General features: G+C 37.4%; 1 protein-coding gene across 5 annotated transcripts; it reads left to right on the forward strand.

Moving 5' to 3' along the window:
- Positions 1-261: 261 nt before the first annotated feature.
- On the forward strand, positions 262-3,820 carry LOC123867083. 5 transcript variants are annotated; one of them, XM_045908942.1, is made up of 3 exons: positions 262-362; positions 1,238-1,516; positions 2,283-3,820. In XM_045908942.1, exons 1-3 carry the CDS (start codon positions 329-331, stop codon positions 3,461-3,463), a joined length of 1,494 nt encoding a protein of 497 aa, XP_045764898.1. In that variant the 5' UTR covers positions 262-328; the 3' UTR covers positions 3,464-3,820. The 5 variants fall into 5 exon arrangements, with proteins under 5 accessions (XP_045764898.1, XP_045764900.1, XP_045764899.1 ...); XM_045908944.1 differs by having other exon boundaries at positions 286-704; XM_045908943.1 differs by having other exon boundaries at positions 286-686.
- The last annotated feature ends 22,505 nt before the right edge of the window (positions 3,821-26,325 follow it).

A 26,325-nucleotide genomic window follows, 5' to 3' on the forward strand; every position in this document is an offset into this window, starting at 1 on the left:
CGCGCGTGCTGTGCTTGTTTGGAGTGTTTTTTTTTGTTAAGAGTGGCTGGTTTTTGTGTTAGTTGGTGTTTTTTGGTGGTGGAACTGACCATAGAGTAGGATGTATATAGCTGGGAAGCGCTCTAAAGGGGTGCCGCGCGTATGTTGGCGGGCGCCGGCACAGACGGAGTCCATACTTGTATAAATTCAATAACTTGAAAATATCACAAACTTGACATTGGCTAATCAGAGTAAAGCCAGATTTAAAGAAAAAAAAAAGAGTATGTAATCATTTGAATCTTCGATTTGATCTTTTGTTTCTGGTCGGTGGATTTGAATAACATTTAAAATGGCGAGTGAGAATCACCGACCAGAAAAAAGAGGTGAGAACTTCTTTACCCAGTAGGTACAATATTGTAGTCTTTGAACTTATATATCGACTATAGTGCCTATTGCCTAATGTAAAATAAAATAAAACCATAATAATGACGCGTGGAAGATGCGTTGTGCCTGGGTGCAGTAATTTGGGACATCATATAATACCTACAGTGAATAGTCGAAAATCTCTTTGGATGAAAGCTATGAAATTAGAAGGTCAGATTTTGAAGTTCAAAAGGCCTTCAGTGTGTAAATTACATTTCAAAGAAACTGACTACATGGATTCAGATTATATAGGTCTGGGTAATTAATAGCTTCTTTATTTACTAGTAGGTACTAGGTACTAAGTAAGTGCCTACATATATACCTAGAAATAAATTGTTATATTAAGAATTTTATTATTACTAGATGATGCCTGCAACTTTGTCCATGTGGAAATAAGCTTTTTAAATCTACAGGAACTCTTATTTTCAGGGATAAAAGTAGCCTATTTAATTTAGCCTATTTTATTTATTTTAGCCTAGGATAAGCTATATCCATTAACAGCCAAATCGCTCGGTCAGTGTAGCGTGAAGAAGTAACAAACATCCAAACTTTCATATTTAAGTATTACTAAATGTTGCTTGTAGTTGTAACTGTGTGGATTTAGGTTTTCAAAAATCCTGTAGGAACTCTGATTTTCTAATAAGTAGTATTTTATCTCAGTGTCTGGGCTGCAAGCTATATCTTGGCAAATTTTATAAAAATCAGTTAAACGGATGGGCCTTTAAAACTCCTGTGGATACTCTTAGATTTTCTGGGATAAAATGTAGTTTCTATGTCCACTCCTGGGATGTAAGCTAACAGTGAGATGTAAGTTATGAATGTTTTTACTTTGCAGTTAAAATGAGAAACAGGAATTTAAAAAGACATGCAGTACCTTCAATTTTTCCATGGAATGATGAGCCACCAACCAAGGAAACATTTATCTCTCAAGAGGAAATAAACTCAGACTCAAAATCTGAAATGAAAAATGTGGAATCCAGAGCCCCCTTACTTACAGATAATGACAATACTACAGAAAAACTATCATCTGAAATACAACCATCATCATCACTTGAAAAGGAAAAAGATATTCCTCGTAACTCTTCTGGAGTTAATAAATCACATATAACACAAAGTAAGTGCTTAATGTGAAGAGGTGATAACTTCATGGTAGAGACGGCCTTCATTTCCCGTGGTCGGGAAACCCTTTCAATCCTGGAAACTTTTAGACTTTTAAATACAATATCACTTGTTTTAACGGTGAAGGAAAACATCGTGAGGAAACCTGCATGCCTGAGAGTTCTCCATAATGTTGTCAAAGGTGTGTGAAGTCCAAACTGCACTTAGCCAAAGTGGTGGACTATGGATAAACCCTTCTCATTCTGAGAGGAGACTCATGATCAGTAGTGAGCCGGTGATGGGTTGATGATGAAGTGCTTAATAGTTAAAAACTCACGATTCTGATACTTTGCCCTAAACTTTAAGATTACCTAGAAAACTGATTCTTTTCCAGCATCAGTTTTCCACTCCTTTAATATAGGCACCTTTAAATCAAGAGTGATTTTTTTTATTTCCATGGAAACTCTCTGATTTTCTGGGATATAAAGCACCCAGTCTCTTGGATGCTAGTTATCTCTGTACCAGACTTCATAAATATTGGTTAAATGGATGGTCTTAGTCATCTTAGTGCCAACTCTTTCATTTTCTTGGATAAAAAGTATTTAATGCCCATCTCCAGGATGTAGGCTAAGCCTGTCCAGGTCCTACACATCAAAATTGATTAATCGGATGGCTCATGAAAAGCTAGCAGACTGAAAGACAGACACACTTTCCTATTTATAATATTAGTATGGATTACTATTTGTTTTCTGTATAATCTGTAGATAACATTTTTGTTGCAGACATGCCTTTTAGATATGAATTGACTCCGGGAACATCCGACCCTCCTTGTGAAGAACTCTCGGATGCCCGTTTTCAAAAACCACCAAGTGAAAAACAGCAGAGTTCCAGACCAAACAACAGTTTTGCAGAAATCGAAATTGATATTGGTAATGCCATTGAAACTACTGAAAGTGTTAAAGTCAAACAAGAAAAAGATATTGGAAATGTTAATGAAGCCACTGTAAGTGTTGAGGTAAAACAAGAAAAAGATAATGAAAATGTTACTGAAAGTGTTACAGTCAAACAAAATCCTTTTACTATTACAGAGCCTTGTGCAAGTTGTGGCCACCTACCCTATTATAGTGTACACAGTTATAAAAACGAGCCTAATGGACTTAGTTATTATACAGGCTTTGAAACTTTTGATAAATTGATATCAGTATTTAACAGTTTGGGGGATGGTGTCAACAATCTAGATTATGTTTATGGACCACCTCCAGATCACCTAGATACATTGGAACAATTCTGCATGGTATTGTTATGGCTCAGCAAGCACAGAGAGTTCCAAGACGTTGCTCTGACGTATAGAACATCGACAAAACAAGTCGCAAACATTCTTATTGCATGGATCCGCTTTATGGCTTTACAATGGCGAGCCATCAAATTGAAGATCGATAGAAAGGCTGTTTCATATTACATGTCATTAGATTATAATGATAAATATCCCTATAATAGGGTTATAATAGATGCGAATGAGTGTCTAGATAAGCCCCCCCGCCTACTATCAGCATACGAAAACAAGAACACCATAAAACTTCTGATTGGTATGGCACCAAATGGTCTTATAACTTACCTTTCACCTTGCTCTGGTGATTCGGATTCGGACAGGCAGCTTGATGAAAGAAGTTCATCGAATGATGAAATGATGGACAAAGAATTGAACGTACAGGATATTTTTTTGTCGCACGGGATTAAAGTCGGGCCTATTCCGTCTAAGAAATATAACAAAGTTATCCCCGATATTCTTACAAAGGCTAGTAAGATTGCCAACAAAAAGGTACACATTGAAGGAATACTTGAAATGTTGAAGTCATACAAAATCTTAACACAGCCAATGACCCCAATCGAAAAGGGAGTGTCCAATGAAATTGCTTTTGTTGTGGCCATGTTGGTCAATTTCAGATCAAATTTTATAAAATAGCCGTATTTATTCTTCGTGGATTTAAAATGATCGTTTTAAAATAACATAATATTGTTATACTCTATAGTAGGTAGGACGCGACACGTCGAGATGGCAATCGGGGTATGAGGCGGGCCGCGAGGGGACGTCTCGCACACCCGATCGTCACTCGTGCTATCCCGCACCGGGTTAACGCGGTGTCCCCGCCTCGATGGCCATCTCGACCTGTCGCGTACTATTCATAGTCCGATGTTTGTTAGCCTGTAAGTACTTAGTTGTAAAAACCTAGTTTTTAAGTAGACTAGCCACTTATACCGATGTGTTATGTGTAGGTGCCCAATATGATGATTGTGTAATCATAAACTTGTAACTTAAGTTGGCATATTGCCAACTTAAGTTACAAGTTTCTTTCCCTATCCCTCAGGGATATGGCTATCTCCCGCGAGATGTTATAATGACATTTCAATTAGACCATTTCACTACACTAATCTAGTGATATAGAATTCTGAGCATAGTTTAGTGGTTAGTCAAACTCCTGATAATATTAAGATTACCCAATAGAACCACATTATTATACATGTAGTATAATATAAATATGTTATTATTACTTAAGTATTAGTTAAGTAACTATTTATGCTGCGTGTAGACTGATGCAATGTAACATGCAATGTAACACACTTTGTAACAGATTTGGACGCCTTAACCGCCTGAACCAGGTGAATTTCATCCGTACGCTATGAGCATTTCGATTTTCGATTCGCGAGCGAAACTATCGGTGATTTGTCGGTTTTTCGAGTGAACACAAAGGCGTGCTCTGTGCTCAGAGCGCCAGTTCTGTTCTCTGCAGACAACGCTAAGCCGGGTCCAGACGAGTGTAACGTGTAATGTAAGATTACTTGTAATTTAGCGTCAACAGTGTGGACGGCATAAGAACTCAAAGAGAATTGTCTACGCGAATCTATTATTAAAGTCCAAACGAGCACTGCGAGCGCCTTTCTGCCGTCCTAACAAAGAGTGCAATAAGTCGAGTTTTTGGGCAAATTGACTTAAGACCATATCCGTAATCAGGAAAATGAGCTCTATATTTTCGCCTTAGACGTCTTTTTTGTATCTTCAGTAGTTTCGGTTCTGTTGGTTATCAAAACTGCAATATGTAATATTACGATTTGTAAGTAGCTAATCTTAACCGCGAATATCTCGAAAGTAGTCGAAACCTAGTTATTGCTCTCTTCGTTAGGACGGCAGCTTTGTGTTCGCGCAAAACCCGACAGCCGATGGATCAGCCCGAGCACCGGTGCGAGCGTTATATGAAGAAATGTCAGTAGTGCCGTCCACACGTAGAATTCGTGTTACATTACACGTTACACTCGTCTGAACCTGGCTCTACGTTCGCACGCACGCTGGAACCAGTAGTAGGCACATGTTCAGTTCGTGCACATGCTGCATCCACACTAATGACATGTTCCTTTCATGTTACATTGCATGTTACCTTTCATCAGTCTATATGAAGATTAGGACGTTTGTGCACTCATTCGTGATTTGACGGATGTGTTAAAAAAAGACGCACTACCGCCTCTACATACTCTAGGGTGCCTCTTACGCATTTCTGCGAGAAACTACTTGTTTAGGAAAACTAAACATAAAGATAGGTCAGTACCTAAATGTTTTTTTTTAAATAAAATTCCATCAATCTTTCTGTAATTTCTTTTCATTTGTCTCTTTCTACCTTTATTACAAAGAACATCGATTTTAGAGCGCCATCCCTAGAAGTCGATAAATGTGAAAATGTAGAAATATATTATGTAGAAAAGAAATGTATAATATATGCACAGTAACTGCCCATGCACTTGACAAAAGGAGTCGTGGTCGCCACTCACTACTTTTCTCTAACATAGGTAATTTAACTTAGTAAGTATTTATTTCATTAAAAATTTAAAGTATTTTTCCATATTCTTAGATTTTATTGAACGACTGCGTTGTTGATGCACGCTGTGACTGTCCGTAAGTGGAGTTGCACGAGAGCTATAGAATTTGGGGAATAGCATTTGTAGTTTGAGTGTGTGATTCTGTGGGTGGTTCTAACCCAAATAAAATAAAAATAACAAGTGTAAATTAAAAACTTATTACACCCCCGACAAGTGAAGGTTACAGTTACTAGAAAAGAGCTGATAACTTTCAAACGGCTGAACCGATTTTCTTGGATTATAAGTAGGTAGCTAAGAACACTCTCGATCAAGCCACCTTTCGAACAAAAAAACTAAATTAAAATCGGTTCATTAGTTTAGGAGCTACGATGCCACAGACAGATACACAGACACGTCAAACTTATAACACCCCTCTTTTTGAGTCGGGGGTTAAAAACGTAAGTAAAATACAGGTACATACGCTTCCCGAACACTACACAGAACTTTTTCACCATCCAACTATGCACCATCTGCAGTTGTATACGAATATGGGCAATACCTGAACAGATTCTGATTAAAGTTACTCAACTCTAATTGGAAAACTTGTACTGATTAGATTGTTTTCAGAAGGATTACGTTTAACCCCCCAAATTAATATTCAGGAAGATAAACTTTTCGTTCCAAAAGTTTAATTAAATTATTTACCCGATCATTTGGCAATACCCAATCCCCAGGTTGGAATCGAGAAAACCTTTGGCAATATTTTTGGTAAGTATTAACTTTTAGAGCTCCGTATCTCCAGAGGTAAAAGGAAAATCACTTCGTTGTCTATCAAGACAAGTAAATCAAAAATCCTATCCCGTTCACCGAGATTTAGAATCATGAAAGGCAGATAGCCATTTCTTATAGCACAAGTAAAGGAAAAAAATCCGAGAGTCGTGAATTTGTGGTTAGGAAAAATAATAATTAAAAAGTGTTATTTCTTGCAGGATACTACGGAAGTCGGAACCCTTCCTGTGCTAGTTAGACTCGCACTTGACCGGTTTTTTTCTATTACGTAGTTACCTAGGTAGATACTTCCATTTATGTAAGTAGGTACCTAGGTACTTCATATCATAATCATAATTTTGTTGTTCTAAAGTCGCTATCGTTCTAAGTAGCGCTAAAATTTTTACAGAGGGCCCCGACGATAACCAAAAACAAGGTTTTCGTTCATTTCATTCACTCTTTCAATGGTCATTCTGCTAATGACAACTTTTACACAAAAGATATAGTTACCTAACTAAACTAAAAATAATTCTAAAATTGCTAACCATTATACCTATCTAGGCGTACTTAGGTCACTTAGGTGCCTCTCTTCAACTCAACAAAGCTTACGGCCTCACAGGTGAAGAAACGATAAATTGTCGAAACCAATTTCAAAGCGAAAACGATATTTTGGGCAGCGAGCGGCATATTCGCGTAATTTTTGCTGAAAGCCTCGCATGCGATCTTGGAACGTAATCAAACGGGGAAGAAGGCCAATTTTCCGTGTGAGCGCCACGAACCGCGTTCCATACCGGCCAAATTAACCCGTTCTGGAGATTCTACAGTGGTCACATAATAAAATATTCTTTAAAGTTTATTTAAGTAGTTTAATTTTTACTGCGGCAAAACCAAAAGGAAGGGTTATGATTTTAGTAGTCTATGTATAATGTATGTACATATGTGGGTTTGTATTCAGATTGTGTTTCACCGTAGCGTCTAAACTACTGGGCCGATTTTGATAAATGAGGTGTCAATTGATTCGTTATAAGGTCCGGGTGACTATATTTTATACGAAAAAAAATTGAACTAGCGGATGTTACATCAAAAGAAGTGAAGGTCTCCAAATTTTTTTTTTGCTAGGTCTATCGAGTGGGATGTCAAATGAAAGAGGAGAAACTTCTGAGCTCAACAATATAAATGTACAACAACATTAAAATTACCAAACGACGGAAAAACAATTTTACTCTAATATTTCAGCGTTTATTATGACGATCGCAGTCGGGTTTTAGTTTTCAACTTTTGACGTGACAACGTCTTATAATTCGATAGAGCCGGCTGCACGCACGAAAAAACATGACTCATGCGGCGTTACCTCGCTCTGAGGCGTTCCATGTAAGGCTTGAAGTGCAAGCGAGAGCGCGGAACGAGCGACAAAGAAGCACAATCGGCCTTTGTTGTCACGTTCAACTATCGTCAGTAAACCGACTTAACAGACAACCAATTTTTTTTTATTATAGAAAAAATATTTGATAGCGGTGATACTTGGACATCGTCGGTCTCATTTGTGAGGTCTAAGGTTCGATCTCTAACTTTTTGGAGTTATATTTCGCGACAGGTCGAGATGGCAATCGGGATGGAGATGCACTAACCCGGTGCGGGATAGATATTATGTTCTAGGAGCTAATTAAATGAGTCTGTGGTTTTCCAGATTTTAAAATTACACGCGTTCGAGGATTTACATAATATACCTACAAATCGTTAAACCCGTGTAAAACTAGACGTTTTTACGGAAATCGCTACCAAAGTCAGACTTAGGAACTTTAGAGACTTTAGAAAGATTAGTTTTTAGAACGTGTCTACAAAATTTTATTGAGTTTTCATTGAGATTGGTAAATATTCAAATAAGAATGAAACTAGGTACGTTTGTATGGAGGGAGAGATGGAGAGACTGCAACGTTCTGTTCTGAGACTATTGTAGAACAGCTTTCAATATGGGCATCATGCGGTAAACGGATTGCGATGTCTCGTTGCGATGGAGTTAGAACGAATCAAATCTAGATGTAGGCGAGTCTAGCAAGCCTAACTCCAGCCGATCCCGGTAATTGAGCTAGCTTCGGATCCTAGTTCTAGGTACCTAATACCTGCTTTGAGCCACTTTGAGTGCTCCCTTTTAGCTTTTTACGAGTAAAGTGGTGCAATGCCGAAAAGACAAAAGGGTTTGAACATTTTTGTATGGAACCTGGGATACCTACAAGTCCGCTATTTCAGAAAAACCTCGTTTCGGCGACCAGTGATAACATGTGTCAATCGACGGAGTAAGGGAACTCTGAAGATTCTTAGGTTGCCCCGCAGGATCTCAGTATTTGTGGGTTCTCGCTGGACGCTGAAAGTCCGAGGAGAAATTCCAAATGTGTTGTGGCATAAATACTTAGTATACAAGCCACAATAACGTGCCAGCAGTATTTTTTTGAAACCTCACTAAAATGATTATCATTATCCTGTCGTCCATTATAAAATGAGCAAACCATCAGAATAAACAGAACGCTGAGCTTTCACATTTTGTGGTTTTATTTACGAGCGCCACATTATATTAATGGAGCAATCAAATTTATCAGTCCCTGTGATGTATTGTGTTTTAACAATATAACGCTTTAGGGAATTCAGGCATTATGCTATTATGGAATCAATTCGATAACAATAGCTTGGGACATAGCAAATCTATTTACCTACCTTCTTTTCTAAAATATTTCAATTTAGTAAAAATACTTACATCAATGTGTAGCTCAAACAGCTGCTTGAAGCCTGAGAATTTTCAGTAGTTTTTCTAGCATCGTAGACCACCAGGAATCACTAACAACAGTAACTAACAAGCTTAAAAAGTTGCACTTGAAACTTCGTTTACGCGATTGAAGCTCCACAGTAAGTGATTGGGATACATATGGCGCCATCTAGTGTCATTTATGTAGAGACCATCACAATCTAGTAATTATTAGACCACACAACCAAGACCTTGAGACCCTAAGGCAAGCAGGCAGGTCTTAGCCAACCACGGCTTAAAGAATGTTACGGGGGAAGCGTTCTTCCCTGCTTCACACCCGAGAAGGCCATGCCTTGAGGTCCATTTTAAGATAGGTCAGACGGAGAAGACTCCGCTACTGTAATTAAACCACCAATACGATACTATACAAGAAGACATCGCAACAAGGTCTTCGCCATAGAAAGACCTTGGCCTTCCAGGTCAAAAATAAAAGGATCCAAGTAGCAATTCGTGGACTGTGAGTAATGTCCGGGCAAGGAGGCCCAGTGTCGAGGTCGAGGATTGACTGAGGTCGATAGAGAAGACCTTTTATCCTCGAAATTATTAGTCTAGGTGTGTGTAGGGCTGGTAGGGAACTCATAAATTACACCAGTGCCCGTCGCATTGGAATTCGTCGCCAGAGGCTTAATATTTCTCTGTCGACATGCGACATTGCACTGCGACGGTTTTGATGTATTGCGTTAGTAGTTACGCTGTAATTTGTTAATGCGTAAATCAAAGTGGCAGATTTGTGGTATCTATAAAGAGCTTAGTACACATTGGCCTAATGCATTCTACAAATATAGTTCCTCGGCGAATATGTACACGGCCACTTTTTGCAAATTATTTATTAACGGACTGGACAGCGCTGCTGACCGACTTGCTGACTTTTATGAGTTTTCTATAAATATGAAAGGATCTTGTGACTTGTCGCAATTCAGAACACCTTGTCGTGGTATTGCTTTGGTTTTGTCTGTGGTCTGTATGTGAGTTGTCAGTTGTCTGAGCACAGACCACGAAGTTGGTTTGGTTGTCTACGTTGTCTAGGTTCAATGTTAAGAAAATGTCTCTATTTTTTTTTATTAATTAAAATTATTTGCACTGTTGGTTCTTGTTGTTGCAGTTTGCTGTTATTTAGATGTTATGATAATATAACATAAGATACCTAAGCGTTTTATAAACACTTAACACGATGGCCAGCACAATGCCGAATGCATGACCAATGTGTAGGTACAATTTTAGAGAAAGTTTAACGCGATTTTAAAACACAAAAGCTAGATTTCGATACGAACCTCGATGAATTCTAAGTAAAATATCACAATCTCCATCGATCAGTTTAATTTTTTACACGGGATTGTTTAGAACAACATTCAAAATTCATATCAAAATCCAGCAGTCCAGTAATTTTTCCGAAATTATGATTTCTGTTTGTTCAATTATATAACGTAGGAGGGCCTAGGCTATCAAATTGAGGTGCAAACACTCCAATTCAGAGATTATACTATACTACTTAATACTTACTTGTGATTAGTTTCTAATTTCTGCTCCAAAAAGTCTTATCGGCCTAATTTTTACTAAAGGTTAGTGTAAATATAGGGATCTAATTTACTCGAGCTCGTAAATATGAGTCGAAAAATATTCTCCATATCATTATTATGAACAAGTATGGCCTGGCATGAAATTTTATTTTTACAGCGAACCTAATCGTCCAAGAGAGCTATGCGAATGCGAATATAAAGCTGGTAATACACATAAATAATCTCGGGCTTAAAATTACTTTCAGACAATTTGTCAGGAAAAAGTGTCTCGCCGAAACAAATGGTCCCAACCTTTTTCAGTCTAACGGAATTTTCTAATCTATTATTTCGAACATATTCCGCGAGATTATTACGCTAATGTATTCTTTTTCTATATATTTATTTTATAGAACATGTTTTGCAATCATCTAAAAAAAATCTGACTGTGGAAATGAAAATTACTTAGGTAATTAATTATTCGTAGATACTTTTAGGAAAGACAGCGTATCCCAAATTTTTATTTTTTCTATTTTTAACCCCCGACCCAAAAAGAGGGGTGTTATAAGTTTGACGTGTGTATCTGTGTATCTGTGTGTCTGTGTATCTGTGTATCTGTGTATCTGTCTGTGGCATTGTAGCGCCTAAACGAATGAACCGATTTTAATTTGCTTTTTTTTGTTTGAAAGGTGGCTTGATCGAGAGTGTTCTTAGCTATAATCCAAAAAAAATGGTTCAGCCGTTTAAGAGTTATCAGCTCTTTTCTAGTTTTCTTGTAGAAAAGAAGGTTAGATAACCGTTAGGTTCTTAATATTATGTCAATTGACAAATGTCAAGCTGTCAAGATGGACGTTGCCTAAATACATAATTATTTGTTTGAAAATGATGTTTTGGAAAACTCAGATACTTTAGATCGTAAGCGCGGAATAGTCCAAGAAAATCAGTTCAGCCGTTTGAAAGTTATCAGGTCTTTTCGTTCTTTTCTAGTTAGTGTAACCTTCACTTGTTGGGGGGGTTATAAATTTTTAATTTACACTTGTCTATATTCTGTTAGATTATTATTATGCTAAGGTACCTCGGTCTACCTATTCCTACCGGTATACCTATATTGATTTTGAAAACCTTTTGCTGTTAACTTAGGTAGGTACTCACATGATGAAAAATTAGTTAACTTAGTAGTGGTGGGTACTTGGTAAGCAGTGCTTTTATACATGGCATCTATGGCCTGATTGGGGTAGGTCTAGCATTTAAATATAAAAGATAATATACTAATATTATAAAGGCGAAAGTTTGTATGTGTGCATGTTTGTTTATTCCTCACGACACAATGACGAAACCAAAAAGAAATTCCACGGGATTTTTAAAAACCTATATTATATATCCACGCGGATAAAGTCGCGGGCATCATCTAGTATTTCTTATTTCCTTTTCAGTCGGTATTTAACAGTATATACTATAGAAAACTTTTGTCGCCCGTCAAAGTAAACTTTAATCGCTATTTCGCGAACTTCTGCAAGCCCAGCGAAGTTTTGCGATTTACAGGACACATTGCCTTCCGATATTGCTCCTTTTATAAATTGTTACGAAAATATTTTTAAGAAATATAAGTTTTACCCGTCTGTATGAACTGTGCACTATGTTTAATGATTTTGTTGGGTATTAAATTTTATAAGGTAGGAAAACCTTTATTTTTCGGGGCATGGTTGAAAGTATTGTAATGAGTAATGACGATTGGAAATAACTTGAGTCTATGGTACTTAGGTAACTCACATTGATACATATTATAACGTAGCCCATAGGTACAGAGCGAAAATATTGAACTTCGAATATTATTATAAAGATCATTAAGTAGACCTCTACTGTAGAGACCCTATGATATGGAACACTTGAAAGATTAATTTATTTTATTGATCGGACAGGATGGACCACAGCTGGACATAGATCTCTTGTAGGCTCTTCAACAGGCCGTGGTCTCTTTTACCCAGCAGAGGGTACCTATCTACGGCTCACTTGGCTTCCATCCATCTAGTGGAGGATCTACCAACACTGTGCTTTCCAATTTCTGGTCGCATTTTTGCACTTTGGAACTTCAACAAACCTATGTAACTTATGATAATGTATACGTACCTTTAAAAAAAAATTAAAATTAAAATGCCAGATCCTTATTTAAGGACCTGTTATCCCGTCTTTTGGAGTCCACGGGTGACCGGAGGTCTGGCAGTTACCTTGGTCAGCATATTAGTCTGGCCATTCAACGAGGTAACGCAGTATTTGTGAATATTGTTAATAATTATTATTTCATCAATAACTAAATGTTAAATATATTTAAAGAAAATAAAATAAAAATAAAGTTTTAGAGGTAGGCTTATAATATAGTATAATATATATACGTACCTTTTTGAAGCAACGAAGACCACAAAGATCCACGTCTCTTTTGTTTAAATAAATAACTGAACACTTCTCGGATTAAATTGTTCCACCAGTGAGGGGGGACATATTTTATCGGGAGCTGGTGATAAATTGCGCGAAATTCAATTTAAAAGGGTAATGTTTGTGTGCCTATTACGACGTCACTCGACGCGCGCCTATAAACTCTGTCGGTCCAATGAACAATTGAAATATTGAGGCCTCACATACCTTTTCCCCATAAAAATATTGGCCTAAGCCCTACTTTTGGTTTCCGATCACGGTTTGGGGTATTAAAGTGTCGACGTAATGGCACGGGTTTCGGTAGAAAGAATGACCTGTGTTACGTATCATTGCGCGGATTCGGAATAGAAATGGACCAGGAAAAACTAAGAACATATTCACACATTAACTTGGTTTTTTTAGAGTATGCGGATAATAAATAACTTAACTTTTTAAGTAATTTAAGTAAGTACCCTTGCTAAGCTATGCTGACCGAGAGGTCTTCTACATTACGAAATTAGTGGCACAGAACAATTTTATTATTGGTACTGTAATTAATGTCGTAAAACTAATTTCGTGCCACTAATTTCGTAATGTAAATTCCGCTTTACTGCTGAGTGGCTGACTATGGTGCTCCGTTTGTAATCTTTTTGCAGTGCCTCAAAGTTTCTAGTTGGTTAGTTAGGTTCTTACCCACCTTTGATCGTGAGTTACACAGATATTTTTTTAGGGTTATTAGGGTTCAGGGCTCCAATAGTGCCATCGGGACCCTAACACTAAGTCTCCACTGTCTGTCTATCTGCCAGCGAGCTGTACCTATATCATGAACCGTAATAGGTAGAGAGGTTAAATTTCCAATGTGTATTACCGCTACTATAGGGTAAGTAATAAAAGACTCGTGTAAGCGTATAAAACACTGTATTAATTTGACTGTACCTTACTCGATGCTTCATAATATGAGATAGGCGCCATTTGTCCCGCCTTAACGCATCTATCTCGCTCTATCATATAGCGCTGTCCCTTTCTCTCCACCACCCCAGCAGTACGGAGCTGGCCAAAAGGTGGCCGCGTTTGTTTTATTCATTGGCGTTTTGTTTCCCGCCGAGAACGGTTGTGCTTGCTTAAATGCAGCACTCTGGAGAAAAAATTACCTGCATTGGATAAAGTATTATAATACTCGTGCAAGAGTATAATTACTAAACAATATTTCATAAAGGTGGTAAACCAGATCACGTGAGTTTTTCAATTTATTTAATTCTTATAAATGTTTGAGTATAGAAATGCTTTTATTTCTTAAGCAAAATTTTACTGCATAGCTAAATTCATTGGCTATTTATGAAAATGTCATCTTAGAGGTAGTTTGTTAATTTAAATACATGATTCAACAGATAGTTTGACATTGAATGAGTCAAATATCGATTTTATTAAGCTACCGTCAATGATTCCTATATAATTTCCAACAAACTACTTCATAATGTAGGTAGTTTTTAAAACATTTGCAGTTTTTGTTACATTCAGCGCCACAAAAACCACAGTTGGTTTTACCTGGCACTGAGTTAATTAATTATAGCTATACAATATAAATAATTATACCAGCATAATGCCAAATTGGTAATGTAGGTACATAGTACTTAATCTTGTGGGTAGGTAAGGACAATGTGCAGCGCGACGTGCAACGTCGTGAACATTCACGTCATTCATATTTTTAAATGCTATTATTTTCTATGGAAAGAAATGTTGAAATATTTATTGTTTAAAAAGCTAATGCTATTTATAATTTAATATAAAAGGTATCCCGGTAGTACCGGTGCTTCCGTTTCATTTACTTTTAGATTCTTGCAGAGTAGAAGTACATAATTGATTACATTGAAAGGAAAAGGTTTAAATACCAGTTTTCAGATTAATCGAGCCTATTGAAAGTGAACAAATTTATAGCTTATCAAATGATGTAAAACTTTCATGCCTATCCACCTACCACGATAATTATATTATCTCTCACGATATGTTGATAATTTGACCGGCTTTCATGAACTAAACCCGTGGTAGATGCCTTTTACGAGTTAACAGAACTGGTATAAGTCTAATTGAATAAAAACATTTTGAATTTGAATTGGATTCATGGTCATATTCAGAACAACGGTATTAGAGTTACCTAAGAGAAGCGAAAGTGTAAGGCTCGAAGAAATGTTAAAAAGTTTTTTAAAAAAATCTACCTTCGCCGCGCAGGCGTATTTTTGAAAACAGAATGGCTCTTCGTGGGAGTTTACATGGCAGTGGTTTTGGTCATTCAAGAATCTAGCTCCGCCTCGCAGGCGCAGCTTAAAAATTAAATGCCTCCTCGCGGGAGTGCATGAACCATTTAAAAACCTAGACCCACTTCGCAGGTGAAGCTTAGAAATTAAATGCCTCCTCGCGGGAGTGCATGAGCCATTTTTAAAAAACCTAGATCCACCTCGCAGGTGCAACTTAGAAATTAAATGCCTCCTCGCGGGAGTGCATGGGCCATTTAATAAGCTAACTACGCCTCGCAGGCGCAGTGTAAAAGCCAAGTAAGCAACTCCTCGCGGGAGTGTGCATGATATTGTTATGGTCTCAACTCTCAGTGGAATATCAATCAGTCGCTCTTGGGCGCCACTGATATTTATGCTAAGGTTTACGCTCCGTTATACCTGTTTTTTCGTCGAAACCTCCTTTGGTTCGTCTTGGTTGAGGGAAAATATCTGAAGAACTTTAGCTCAATTTCACAGGTACAGGCTTATGACCTAATGTTTTGGCCGATTAAAAATCTAGCTACGCCTCGCAGGCACAGTTGAACTACGCAGGCTGGTCAGCACACCTCATGCATTTATGTTTGTAATGGTCCATGCCTACTTGCCCTTGCAGGGTAGTCGTTGCTAGAAGCACAGCTGCTCTCGTTTCAGTCACGACGTAAATAATTTTATGGTCTTTTGCATGACCTTATTAAGGAAAGTATGGGTTCAAAGCGATACCGAATTCAAATATATTGATATAAATTTCAGAGGCCACTTGCGTCGCATTACAAACAAATTGGGAAAAGTAAAAGCTCCGAAATTACACATAATATAAATATATTCTTATATCTCATAAAGCGTATCGCATACCGCTTTTTACAAGCTCCCGATATTTTTAATGGGAGTCATCCAAATATCGCAGTCCTATTGCCATAGATTGACATCTACAGCGTGTACAGTGGGCAATGCAATCATTTTTAATTGGCTGTCGCTCTCTTGCTGCTGGCTAATTACAGCAAGCATTAAGATTATAACAATGTGTTATTCACATCTCTCAAGCTAAAGGAGCCATACTTCTGACCAAGTAAAGGTGCCTATAAATAACATGAAAAGAAAGCCAACATAGCAACTTATTATTTTTATGTGGAAAACTTAATTCTATCATTACACGCTAATTCAATGGATAAGTTAACCTAAATTCATTATCATGATAAACGCATCACCAGCTCACTACAGAGCACGGCTGTCTTCACTAAATGAGAAGGGTTAAATAGTTTGAATTATATAATAATATTTTTTACTATTTACAACTAACCTAATGACGCTATACTCGTCATATATGGTTGTGGTCTACATGAGCATGCCCAGTGATCAACTGATCAGGTAGATTTGTTCAGTGACTGACATGAGCGTGCGAACCTCGTGCGTGAGTGGCGCCCGCTGCAGTACGCGAGTGCGAGTGCATGTTTGCGCCAGCAGTGGCGGCTTGCGTCCACGTGACCCACTCTTTCGGCTCTCGAAACTGTATTTTCTGAAGAATAGCAGGTTTTTGCACCTTCCCTCATATTATTAATCTGCATGAAGCGAAGGATTTGAGATGATGGTATCAGAATCTCCTTTCTTCCATCTACATGCCTTTTGCAGCTTTTTCTCTCACAAACAACGTTGCATGGACATCGCGTGTCGTGCTTGATTGGGCAGACTTCTCTTTGTCGAGCCTTGGACCAAACCGATGCATTCCAGGAGAAATTTCCGGTTATTGTAAGTTTCAATCAATCAATATATTTTTGATGTAAATGCATGTATGCTAAGTGCAATGCATTTGATGGAAAAGTCAACAAGGATGTTAGAGTTTATTTAAAAGTATCACCTCATTTCCAAGGTCATGGTCAGCTTTTTCGTCTGGCATGGACTTATGACAGAAGAGGACGCAATCTGCTCCTCTCTTGGAACTGGCATCGTGGCTACCAGATTACTATTATCATTATTTATTATTTATAATAGACTAAGCAGCTTTCGCTGATTCGTCTATATCAGAGGTACTTCGAGTTTTTCCGAATGTTTGTTTAATGTTTTCTTGAACTGGTTAACAGAGCTTGTCATAACCACATCCTTGGGCAATTTATTCCAAATGTGACCGACTCTGTGGGTCAGAAAGTGTTTTAATGGATTTGACAATGATAATTGACATGTAGCTTCATATCATGTCCCCTAAATCTAAGATTGTTCCTTCTCAGAAACATGCTTTCAAAGTTGGGACATTTAATATTTATTTAGTATTTTGTACGTTTCAATCCTGGATCATAGTCTAATGCATTTTCAGTTTTGCAACAAAACAACGGTCATGCCGACTATGTTTCTAGACTTGGCATTCCTCGGAATTAGCATTTGCTAACCGCATACTCGTATGGCGGAGAAAGACTTTAGAATGAAATGCTAGATTTATTCGCACCTAGCCGTGCCCGGTGTAGCAAAACTTTTTTAAATGTGCTGCTATCTCATTCTATAATCTTAAACAAGATAGCCTTCTTACATGGAAAATTTAATGTTAACTGTTAAAATCGTTTTCCAGTTCAAAGTCACATGACAAAAAAAAAAAAAATTTCATATGCTCTGCTCGTGGCAGAAGATTCATGGTTATACTTTTAAAATAAAACAACCCCTTTATTTTTCAAAATTTTTAGTTCAGAAACTGATTCAGCGGACAAAAATTTTCAAATCTAACGAATTTCTATATTCGAATAATAACTTTGATCCAGCCTGATGTATCAGAACTTAAGATCTGTTTAGGGGGTGTGATTTAATTTCATAGTTATTCGTAATTGTAACATGGTTATTAATTCTGAGTGAATTAGATCTGTGTGCAAGGATGCTACAAGAAGCATTAACACAATACCTTACCTTGTATATGTTATAAGTGGGCTGTAATCCTAAAATCTACGACATCTTCTATGATGTCGCTGGATTTAATAGTCATGTGTAGGTTTGGATCGTAAAAGTTCCAGGAGCAAGGTATGTCCGACGCTGGAACGATATCAGTCCAATCCAAGATGTCAAATGAACAGGTTAGACAGAACATACTATTGTGCAAGGAATGAATTTTCGTACCGAATCAGCTTACCGTGCCCCTGACTACATTCTGATCCTCGACACGGGCTATTTGGGTAACATTACCATAAAACTTTCAATAAATTGAAACTGTGAGAATATTCCTTGTTTTTACCAGTAAAATATCCACTTTTATGATTGAACTTGGTCGATTTCTTTTCATATCTTTTGTGAATTGTACGAGCATTGCTGACTGTCTTCAAGTCAGCGTAGTTAAACATTATTGTCATGAATTATTCAAAGTAGTACTTACCTACCTTGTCTTTGTCACTTTTCGATGGTTAAATTTTGGGTTCTTATGATGATGTAATGGTGATACTTAATTACGTAAACTTAAAAACTAAAGCTACGAGAGTTCGAAATGCGCCCAGGCATGGGAAAGGCTCACAAGGCTCAGCTGGGTAGTTACCTGTTCTTTGAATTATCACCACTTCACAAAATTATTAATATTTAAGAATAACAAATCTTTATTGACTTCACATAATGTAGTGTTTACAAGCTATCGGAGTTGTTAAGGAACTCATTCTTAAGCTTTCTTATCATTTAAATAATCCTTTACATTGTGATAGGATTTCCAATAAGTTTCGTTTTATGAAACTTAAGCTTGTTGAAAAACGTCTCCAAAAGGTTTTTGTTCCGTTATTGCTTCGAAATTAAAATCTTTAAAACATTATAATATTGAGCGCGCCAAGATAGATCTGGGAATGACTAAGCATTGTGCCAGAAGACAGTTTTTAATAACTAAGTTTTATCACCATAGCTGGGCATTAACTCATTAATCCCTTCATCATTGATTAATGAAGTCAACATTTTGGCTAACAATAAGTCATTACAAGTCCTGGTCTGGTTCAAAATGTCCTAGCTACAGCCGCCCAACGCAGGTTGTAGAGTGTTCCTTTATAGCTTTTTCATGCTTAGTTTAAAATAAACTTCTAATTCTAATAATAGGAAGAATGGCTGCTAGTCAAAAGAAGCAAGCGTTATTTTGCGGAAGTCCATGATATGCAAGGAACCAAAAGCTTAATTTGCTATAATTATTTTTGACAGTCGCATCATCCCAATTCTGTAGAATGATAAAACAAAGAGTAAGAAGGAAATACCTAAACAATGATGAATTGTTTATTTATGAGTTTCAAATTAAAACTTTCTTCTGTTCTGGTGAGAACTGTACGAACTTTTCTAAATAGCAAAGCTATGAGCCAAGAAAAGGACATGGAACTAAAGAAACTAGACTGTTCTGGGAAGATTTTTCCTGGTCATAGTGGAAATAGTTATTTTAAACAAAGGAACCTTTCCATTTTAAATTCGCTCCAGGGCATGTTTTGCACATGTACTAAGTTACTTATTTTTACCCAGGATTGTTCATTGTGATTAAATTGTTCTTAGTAGATATCTAAGATATCAGATGTCCGAGGATTTCATGCAGGACGGTAATAATTTCAGCATGATTTCGAAACGATTGGGTAAATTGTCTATTGTTGTTGAAATAGCTGTATTTTGACCCAGTTATATTGTTTTTGGTGGTACCCATATATTATGTTATTGACTCATAGAGTGAGTCTAAAATATTTAATCAATCTTGCAATGGCAATTGTTTTCATGACTAATCACTATCCTAATATTGATGCTGTCTAATTAATAGGTGGACTTTATATGTAAAGAATGTATTTACAAGTGTTTGTGAGGTCAGCCTTACCTATTGACTGAGTATTACACATACAGGCACGCATATAATTTTAATTGCTAAATTTATTGCCTAGCTTATAATGGTTTGCCTGATGTAATACATACACGCGTATATCTTTTCTGTTATTTTGTATGTCGACTTGCAAACTCATTCTTAACTCGCAATCATGTGAATAGTTTGTTAATGAGGATTTACACCCCGTAATTTTTCTTTTCTCTTTTCTTAGCAAGAAAATGGCATTATTTGCTCAACATATCAGTTGTCTTATATATATGTCACATTGGCGTCAAAGATGTTAAATCTTTGTATGGCGCAGATCACCACCACCACCAGGCGATAACAAACACGTCTCATATTATGAAGCATCGAGTAAGGTACAGTCAAATTAATAGACGCGTTTTACCTACCAATAAAACGCTTATTAATTTACTTACCTTACTCGATGCTTAACTTTGAATTCTGCCTGGTGATATTCAACGCAATGAATAAAACAAACGCGGCCACCTTTTGGCCAGCTCCGTACTGCTGGGGTGGTGGAGAGAAAGGGACAGCGCTATATGATAGAGCGAGATAGATGCGTTAAGGCGGGACAAATGGCGCCTATCTCATATTATGAAGCATCGAGTAAGGTAAGTAAATTAATAAGCGTTTTATTGGTAGGTAAAACGCGTCTATTAATCGAGGAAAACAACTAATAAAAATTTCAAAACCTGCGCGAGTCCGATTTGCTCTGGGTCGGTTTTTGAAATATTTTTGGTGATGAGTTGAAAATCGAAATAGTAACAACTTCATGTAGGTACAAGGTAAGTAAGTACGTATAGTTACGCCGCTCGAGACGTAGGTGCATATGGTGGACGATCTTGGAGCTCTTAATTACCTAGTTATTAATTATACCAAGAAAATCTACCTCGTGAGTCGCAAGTGCAATGAAATTTAGGAAAGAGACTAATTTTGTGCAAATAAGTTATCTAGAAGAAATAAGACAGAAGAAATCTCCACAGGTTTCTTCAAAGGGAATGGGGAAAGGGAAATGAGTGGGCATTCAAATCGACCACAATAAAAGATTTCAGCAAAATTCTAAAGTAAATCGGCGAAATACCATTTTATTAAAGAGTTAGATTTTTATGACAAAACGTCCAAAGAAATTAAGAGATCGTAGGAAGGTACGGATCATGGAATAAATATTTACCAAAGGAAGCAATTATGAGGTGGCACGTATTTGCCTTGCGGCAACACTCGGCGCGAGCGACGGCCTAGTGTTGCCAGCGCAATTTATACCCGATAGAAATTTCAATCCTTCTTAAATCCTCTCTTGGTGAATTAGACGGCAGCCGAGGATGTTTTGACGCAAATTGGACAGGCGTCAAGATGGGTCGACGCGTCGTTAGTGGCACTTCTAGATTTAACGAGATTGCCTCCCTGGCGCAGGGTTTTCACTTCGTATACTCGTACGGTAATATTCGGTTTATAAATATCTATACTACATGGACACGTGAATATCTATACTTTCCTATTCCATAAAAGAAATCCTACCGACTGCGCCACTTGTATTTTTTAAGTAAAACCCGAATAATATTAAGATTAAGACTGATGTTATTCATCGAATAAGAGTGGTATTCATTTTAAGATTGGTTGCCCTCCATGATAATACGATTCGATACAAATGCAAAAGTTCTATCTGTTAACTTTCTGAACCAATCTTGATAGAATTTGGCAAAAAGTATCTTGCCTATGCCCCTAGAGACAGACATAAGGCATTTTTAATCCAAAGAAAAGAAAGAGGATTAAAAAAAATACAGCGAGAATTTAATAAATCGCAGACGAAGTTGCGGAGATTTACGCACGACAGAGCGACGGTGCCAAGAGGATGCCGAGAAATCTCTTGCTGAAGAAGGATATGGATCGGGCATCACACATACACACACACACACACACACACACACACACACACACACACACATACTGGGAAAACTCGATGTCCAATCGTGGACATCCACAGGATGTCTTGATGATAACGATTATGTAATTGGTTAGATTAGTACAGTATGAGTAGGTACAGTTATATCACACTTCACACTAATATTATAAAGGTGAAAGTATGTGTACCTATATGTCTATTGTCTATATGTATGTGTGTATGTTTGTTACTCCTTCACTCCAAAACTACGAGACGGATTTGGCTGTTTGGGATGGAGATAGACAATATCCTGGATTAGCACATAGGCTAATTTTTGTCCCGGAAAAACAAAGAGTTCCCACGGGATTTTGAAAAACCCAAATCCACGCGTACGAAGTCGCGGGCACTGGGCTAGTACGTACAGTCATACATATATAAATACTAGCTGATACCCGCGACTTCGTTCGCGTGGATGTAGGTTTTTTAAAATTCCCGTGGGAACTCTTTGATTTTCCGGGATAAAAAGTAGCCTATGTACTAATCCAGGGTGTAATCTATCTCCATTCTAAATTTCAGCCCAATCCGTCCAGTAGTTTTTGCGTGAAGGAGTAACAAACATACACACACACACATACAAACTTTCTCCTTTATAATATTAGTGTGATGTTATAGTCAGTAAAATACAGTTGATAGCCCTGAGATTGTCATACACGGAGTCGCAGAGTTGATCGCTCGCTATTGCCTAATAAAGACTCCACGTATGGGATTTCAATTTTCGGGCTCTTACTTTGACGGGGGCTTCGGGGCTTCAATTTTCTGTAGCACTAACCGAGGCGCGATGGATTTGACGTCAATATGTTAAGTTAATCAGTATGATAGATTGAACTTTATTGATTCCATTTCGTTGGATTTCGAGGGAAGAATTTTTATTACCTACCACTTCTCATAAATCATACATTTGTGGTAAGTAATAAAAAGCCGTTAGATGATGTAGGATGAATGTAGCTGTACCTATAGGTATTTCATATAAAATCTTTTATTGAAAATCACACTAATATTATAGCCTCGATATCTCAACGGTTGAGGACCGGACTGAATTCCGAAAGGTCGGGGGTTCAAACCCCACCCGTTGCACTATTGTCGTACCCATTCCTGGCACAAGCTTTACGCTTAATTGGAGGGGAAAGGGGAGTATTAGTCATGATTCTTTATAAAAAAAGGCGAAGAATCCGACGAATTGAGAATCTCCTCCTTTTTTTGAAGTCGGTTAAAAATAGTAAACATTTGACTCATGAAGATACAGTTTTCCAACTAAGTAAAATTTTTCGAAACTTGTGCGAGTTTCCGTCAAACAGAAAAGTTCATACGCGATCCGTGTAAGCGTCAACGTGCAAGATACTTGCTCTTTTCTTCTTTGGAAATCCAGACGCTATGAAAGCTTTTATTTTCTTTCTTATTTCTAACTGCTATTCAGCTTCGTTTGATGCTTTAAGTTTCAACACCAAAGAAAACTTTTCTAATTAACCAACTACTTACCAAGTTACTAAAAGTTAGAACTAACAAAAGTATGTGGAATTTGCAAACTTAAAAATAAACGTAAAGATACTTATGAAGAAGCGCATAGAAAGAAGTTTTGTAAAGCTTTCTACAAGATCCGGGTTTAGATTTCTTCTGTAATTTATCCATGATCAGTGATCACACATCAACCCTAATGGAAAGAAAACCGCTTATTGGAAAGAAGATCGCCTTTGGTTTGGCCCCTAGTTCACTATGCGTTTCGCCCCTAGACCGCTATGCGTTTGGCCCCTAGACCGCTATGCGTTTGGCCCCTAGACCGCTATGCGTTTGGCCCCTAGACCGCTATGCGCTTGGCCCCTAGAAAATTTGGCTTTGGCATTCAAATGCGGAGTAAGTATTACCTATGCGTGAGCCGTGAAACAGTCAATAAGTTGGGGCAGAGTAACACATCGGGATATTATGATATAGATCCCGATTGATTGTTTATACTTATGAGTGATGATATTAGTGTGATAATAAGTATGTGGGTACTTACTTATTATCACACTGCTAATATTATAAAGGCGAAAGTTTGTGCGTATGTCTGTGTGTGTGATTGTTACTCCTGTACGCAAAAACTTTTTGACGGATTTGGCTGGGAATGGAGATATGCTACTTTTTTCTCGGAAAATCAAAGAATTACCAAGGGATTTCGAAAAACCTAAATCCACGCGTCTGAAGTCGCGGGCATCGGCTAGTTACTTATATAAATATAAGTAAGTATTTTATTCTGTGACTAGGTAATAGGACTTACCTACTAATTTAAATCATTATGTTAAAGCCTAACTATTCATTTACGAAATACTCGCACATCCATCTAAGCGTCGAGGACAATCGTGATCTCCACAATAATCTCGAGTTTTGGCAATTACCATGTAAATTTGCGAACTTCGCGAAATAATTTAACAGGATGGAGACGTCGGATTCAAAACAATTTATATGTTAATTCTGCTGTATGGACTACGAGTAGGTTCGTACACGAATAACTTCACTCCACTTCGGATTTGTACAATGCCAAACATTCCAGCTGGGAATAATTATCGCGCGCGTTATTTTACCTATGATTTGTTGAATCCTTGAACGCCCTCAATTCGCAGGCAACTCTAATAATATAGAATCAACTAGCCTGATCTTTACATCTATATCAGTACGTGTAACCAAAATAGTCCAGCGATACGCGAACGGAGCTGAATAAGTGAATTTAAAAGTTTGAGAGGTAATGGACTCTGTCACTCTACTTACGTGTGATAATATGGCACCCAAACACAAGTTTCGTTAGAAAGTACAAACATTAAATCCAGTTGGAATCTGCAACTCCATTTCAATCGAGAACTCGCTGAATCAGAATCGATTAACGAGTAATTTCAAGCTCAAATCGATTCCGAGTGCGGATTCTTGGCAACTGGGGAGCTATCTCAAACTTTGTGAGAGTTAAATATTGCTTTGATTGTATCGTGATTCGTGTTCAATCTTCCGCCAGTTCGAGATTATTTCAATTATAATAACGTTGAACAAGTTTCCAGAACTGATTTCACAGTTGGCAATTTATTTTTGGACTTGTGAAATAAATCTTAGCTTCTCCGGCTTTTATTATTTACTTTGGCTGCTTATACAAAGTTACTGAATACAGAAGTCCGTATCTACAACACAATAATGCTGCTAGGTACCTAAAAAGATGTGTTTTGCATGTGTCCCTATGTGTTTTGCATGTGAAAATGTGAAATTTGAAGCCAGAGTAGGCTTTGTAGTCTAGGTATTAACAAGTGTAAATTAAAAATTTATAACACCCCCGACAAAGTATCTGAGTTTTCCAAAACATCATTTTCAAATAAATAATTATGTATCTAGGCAACGTCCATCTTGACAGCTTGACATTTGTCAATTGACATAATATTATGAACCTAACGGTTATCTAACCTTCTTTTCTACAAGAAAACTAGAAAAGAGCTGATCACTCTTAAACGGCTGAACAAATTTATTTGGATTATAGCTAAGAACACTCTCGATCAAGCCACCTTTCAAACAAAAAAAGTACATTAAAATCGGTTCATTCGTTTAGGCGCTACGGTGCCACAGACAGATACACAGATACACAGATACACACGTCAAACTTATAACACCCCTCTTTTTTAGGAAAGGAAGTTTTTATTTATTTATTTACATAATATAGACTAGCGCTTGGCTGCAATCAGACCTGCTGGCAAATGATCATGCAGCCGCTAAGATAGAGCGCGATTGCCTAGAAGATGCCTATTCATTCTTGACATACGACAATAGTGCAATGGGTGGGGCTGAACCGCCGAATTTTCGGATGTCAGTCCGCTCCTTAACCGTTGAGCTATTGAGGCTCTTGGTTTGGTAGTAAATTACTTATCAAATCACAATTTATCCACGCGAGCGGCAAATTAAATTTCTAACAGGGCACAGGTCGAGGAGCTGACAGGTGACGACGGTAGCCGCTGGAGACCTTCGCCAATACGATCGGAAATCAACTAGTGTTGCCGATCTATAGTCGACTATCGATAGTTAGGAGTAATTTTTCTGTCGATAGCGGCCTGTATTTTGTTAACTTAATTGTAGTTGATTAGCTGATGCCCGCGACTTCGTTTTCGTGGATTTAGGTTTTTAAAAATCCCGTGGAAATCATTGATTTTCCGGGATTAAAAATAGTCTATGGGTGAGTCCAAGTTTTTCCTTGCAAAAGGTAATTTTCAAAGTGACATTTTGAGAGATAGACTTGAACAATACACTAGATTTAGAATTATTAATAGTGATGTCGATAGTGTAACTGAGTAACTGCTCAGTTACACTACTATTTGTGGTTAAAGAACTTTTCTCGAAAAAACTAATTATATTATTAAAAGTACCTATCGATAGTTCAGCAACACTAAAAATCAACTGAATTGCTATTAAAGCCTTAAAGGTATGGTACCTACCTACGGGCTGCGACCACTTGTTTAGATATGTTTAGAAGATGTTTTCTTGAAATTGAAGGTACATTTGGACATAAA

This window comes from Maniola jurtina, chromosome 7 (genome assembly GCF_905333055.1).
Source record: "Maniola jurtina chromosome 7, ilManJurt1.1, whole genome shotgun sequence".
NCBI classification, from domain to species: domain Eukaryota; kingdom Metazoa; phylum Arthropoda; class Insecta; order Lepidoptera; family Nymphalidae; genus Maniola; species Maniola jurtina.

Excerpts from the sequence above, each read along its gene's own strand:
- LOC123867083 (XM_045908940.1), top strand. The coding sequence starts at position 465 with ATGACGCGTGGAAGATGCGTTGTGCCTGGGTGCAGTAATTTGGGACAT. Across the intron at positions 661-1,237 it reads TTCAGATTATATAGGTCTGG|TTAAAATGAGAAACAGGAAT; the intron begins GTAATTAATAGC and ends TTTACTTTGCAG. Across the intron at positions 1,517-2,282 it reads TAAATCACATATAACACAAA|ACATGCCTTTTAGATATGAA; the intron begins GTAAGTGCTTAA and ends TTTTTGTTGCAG.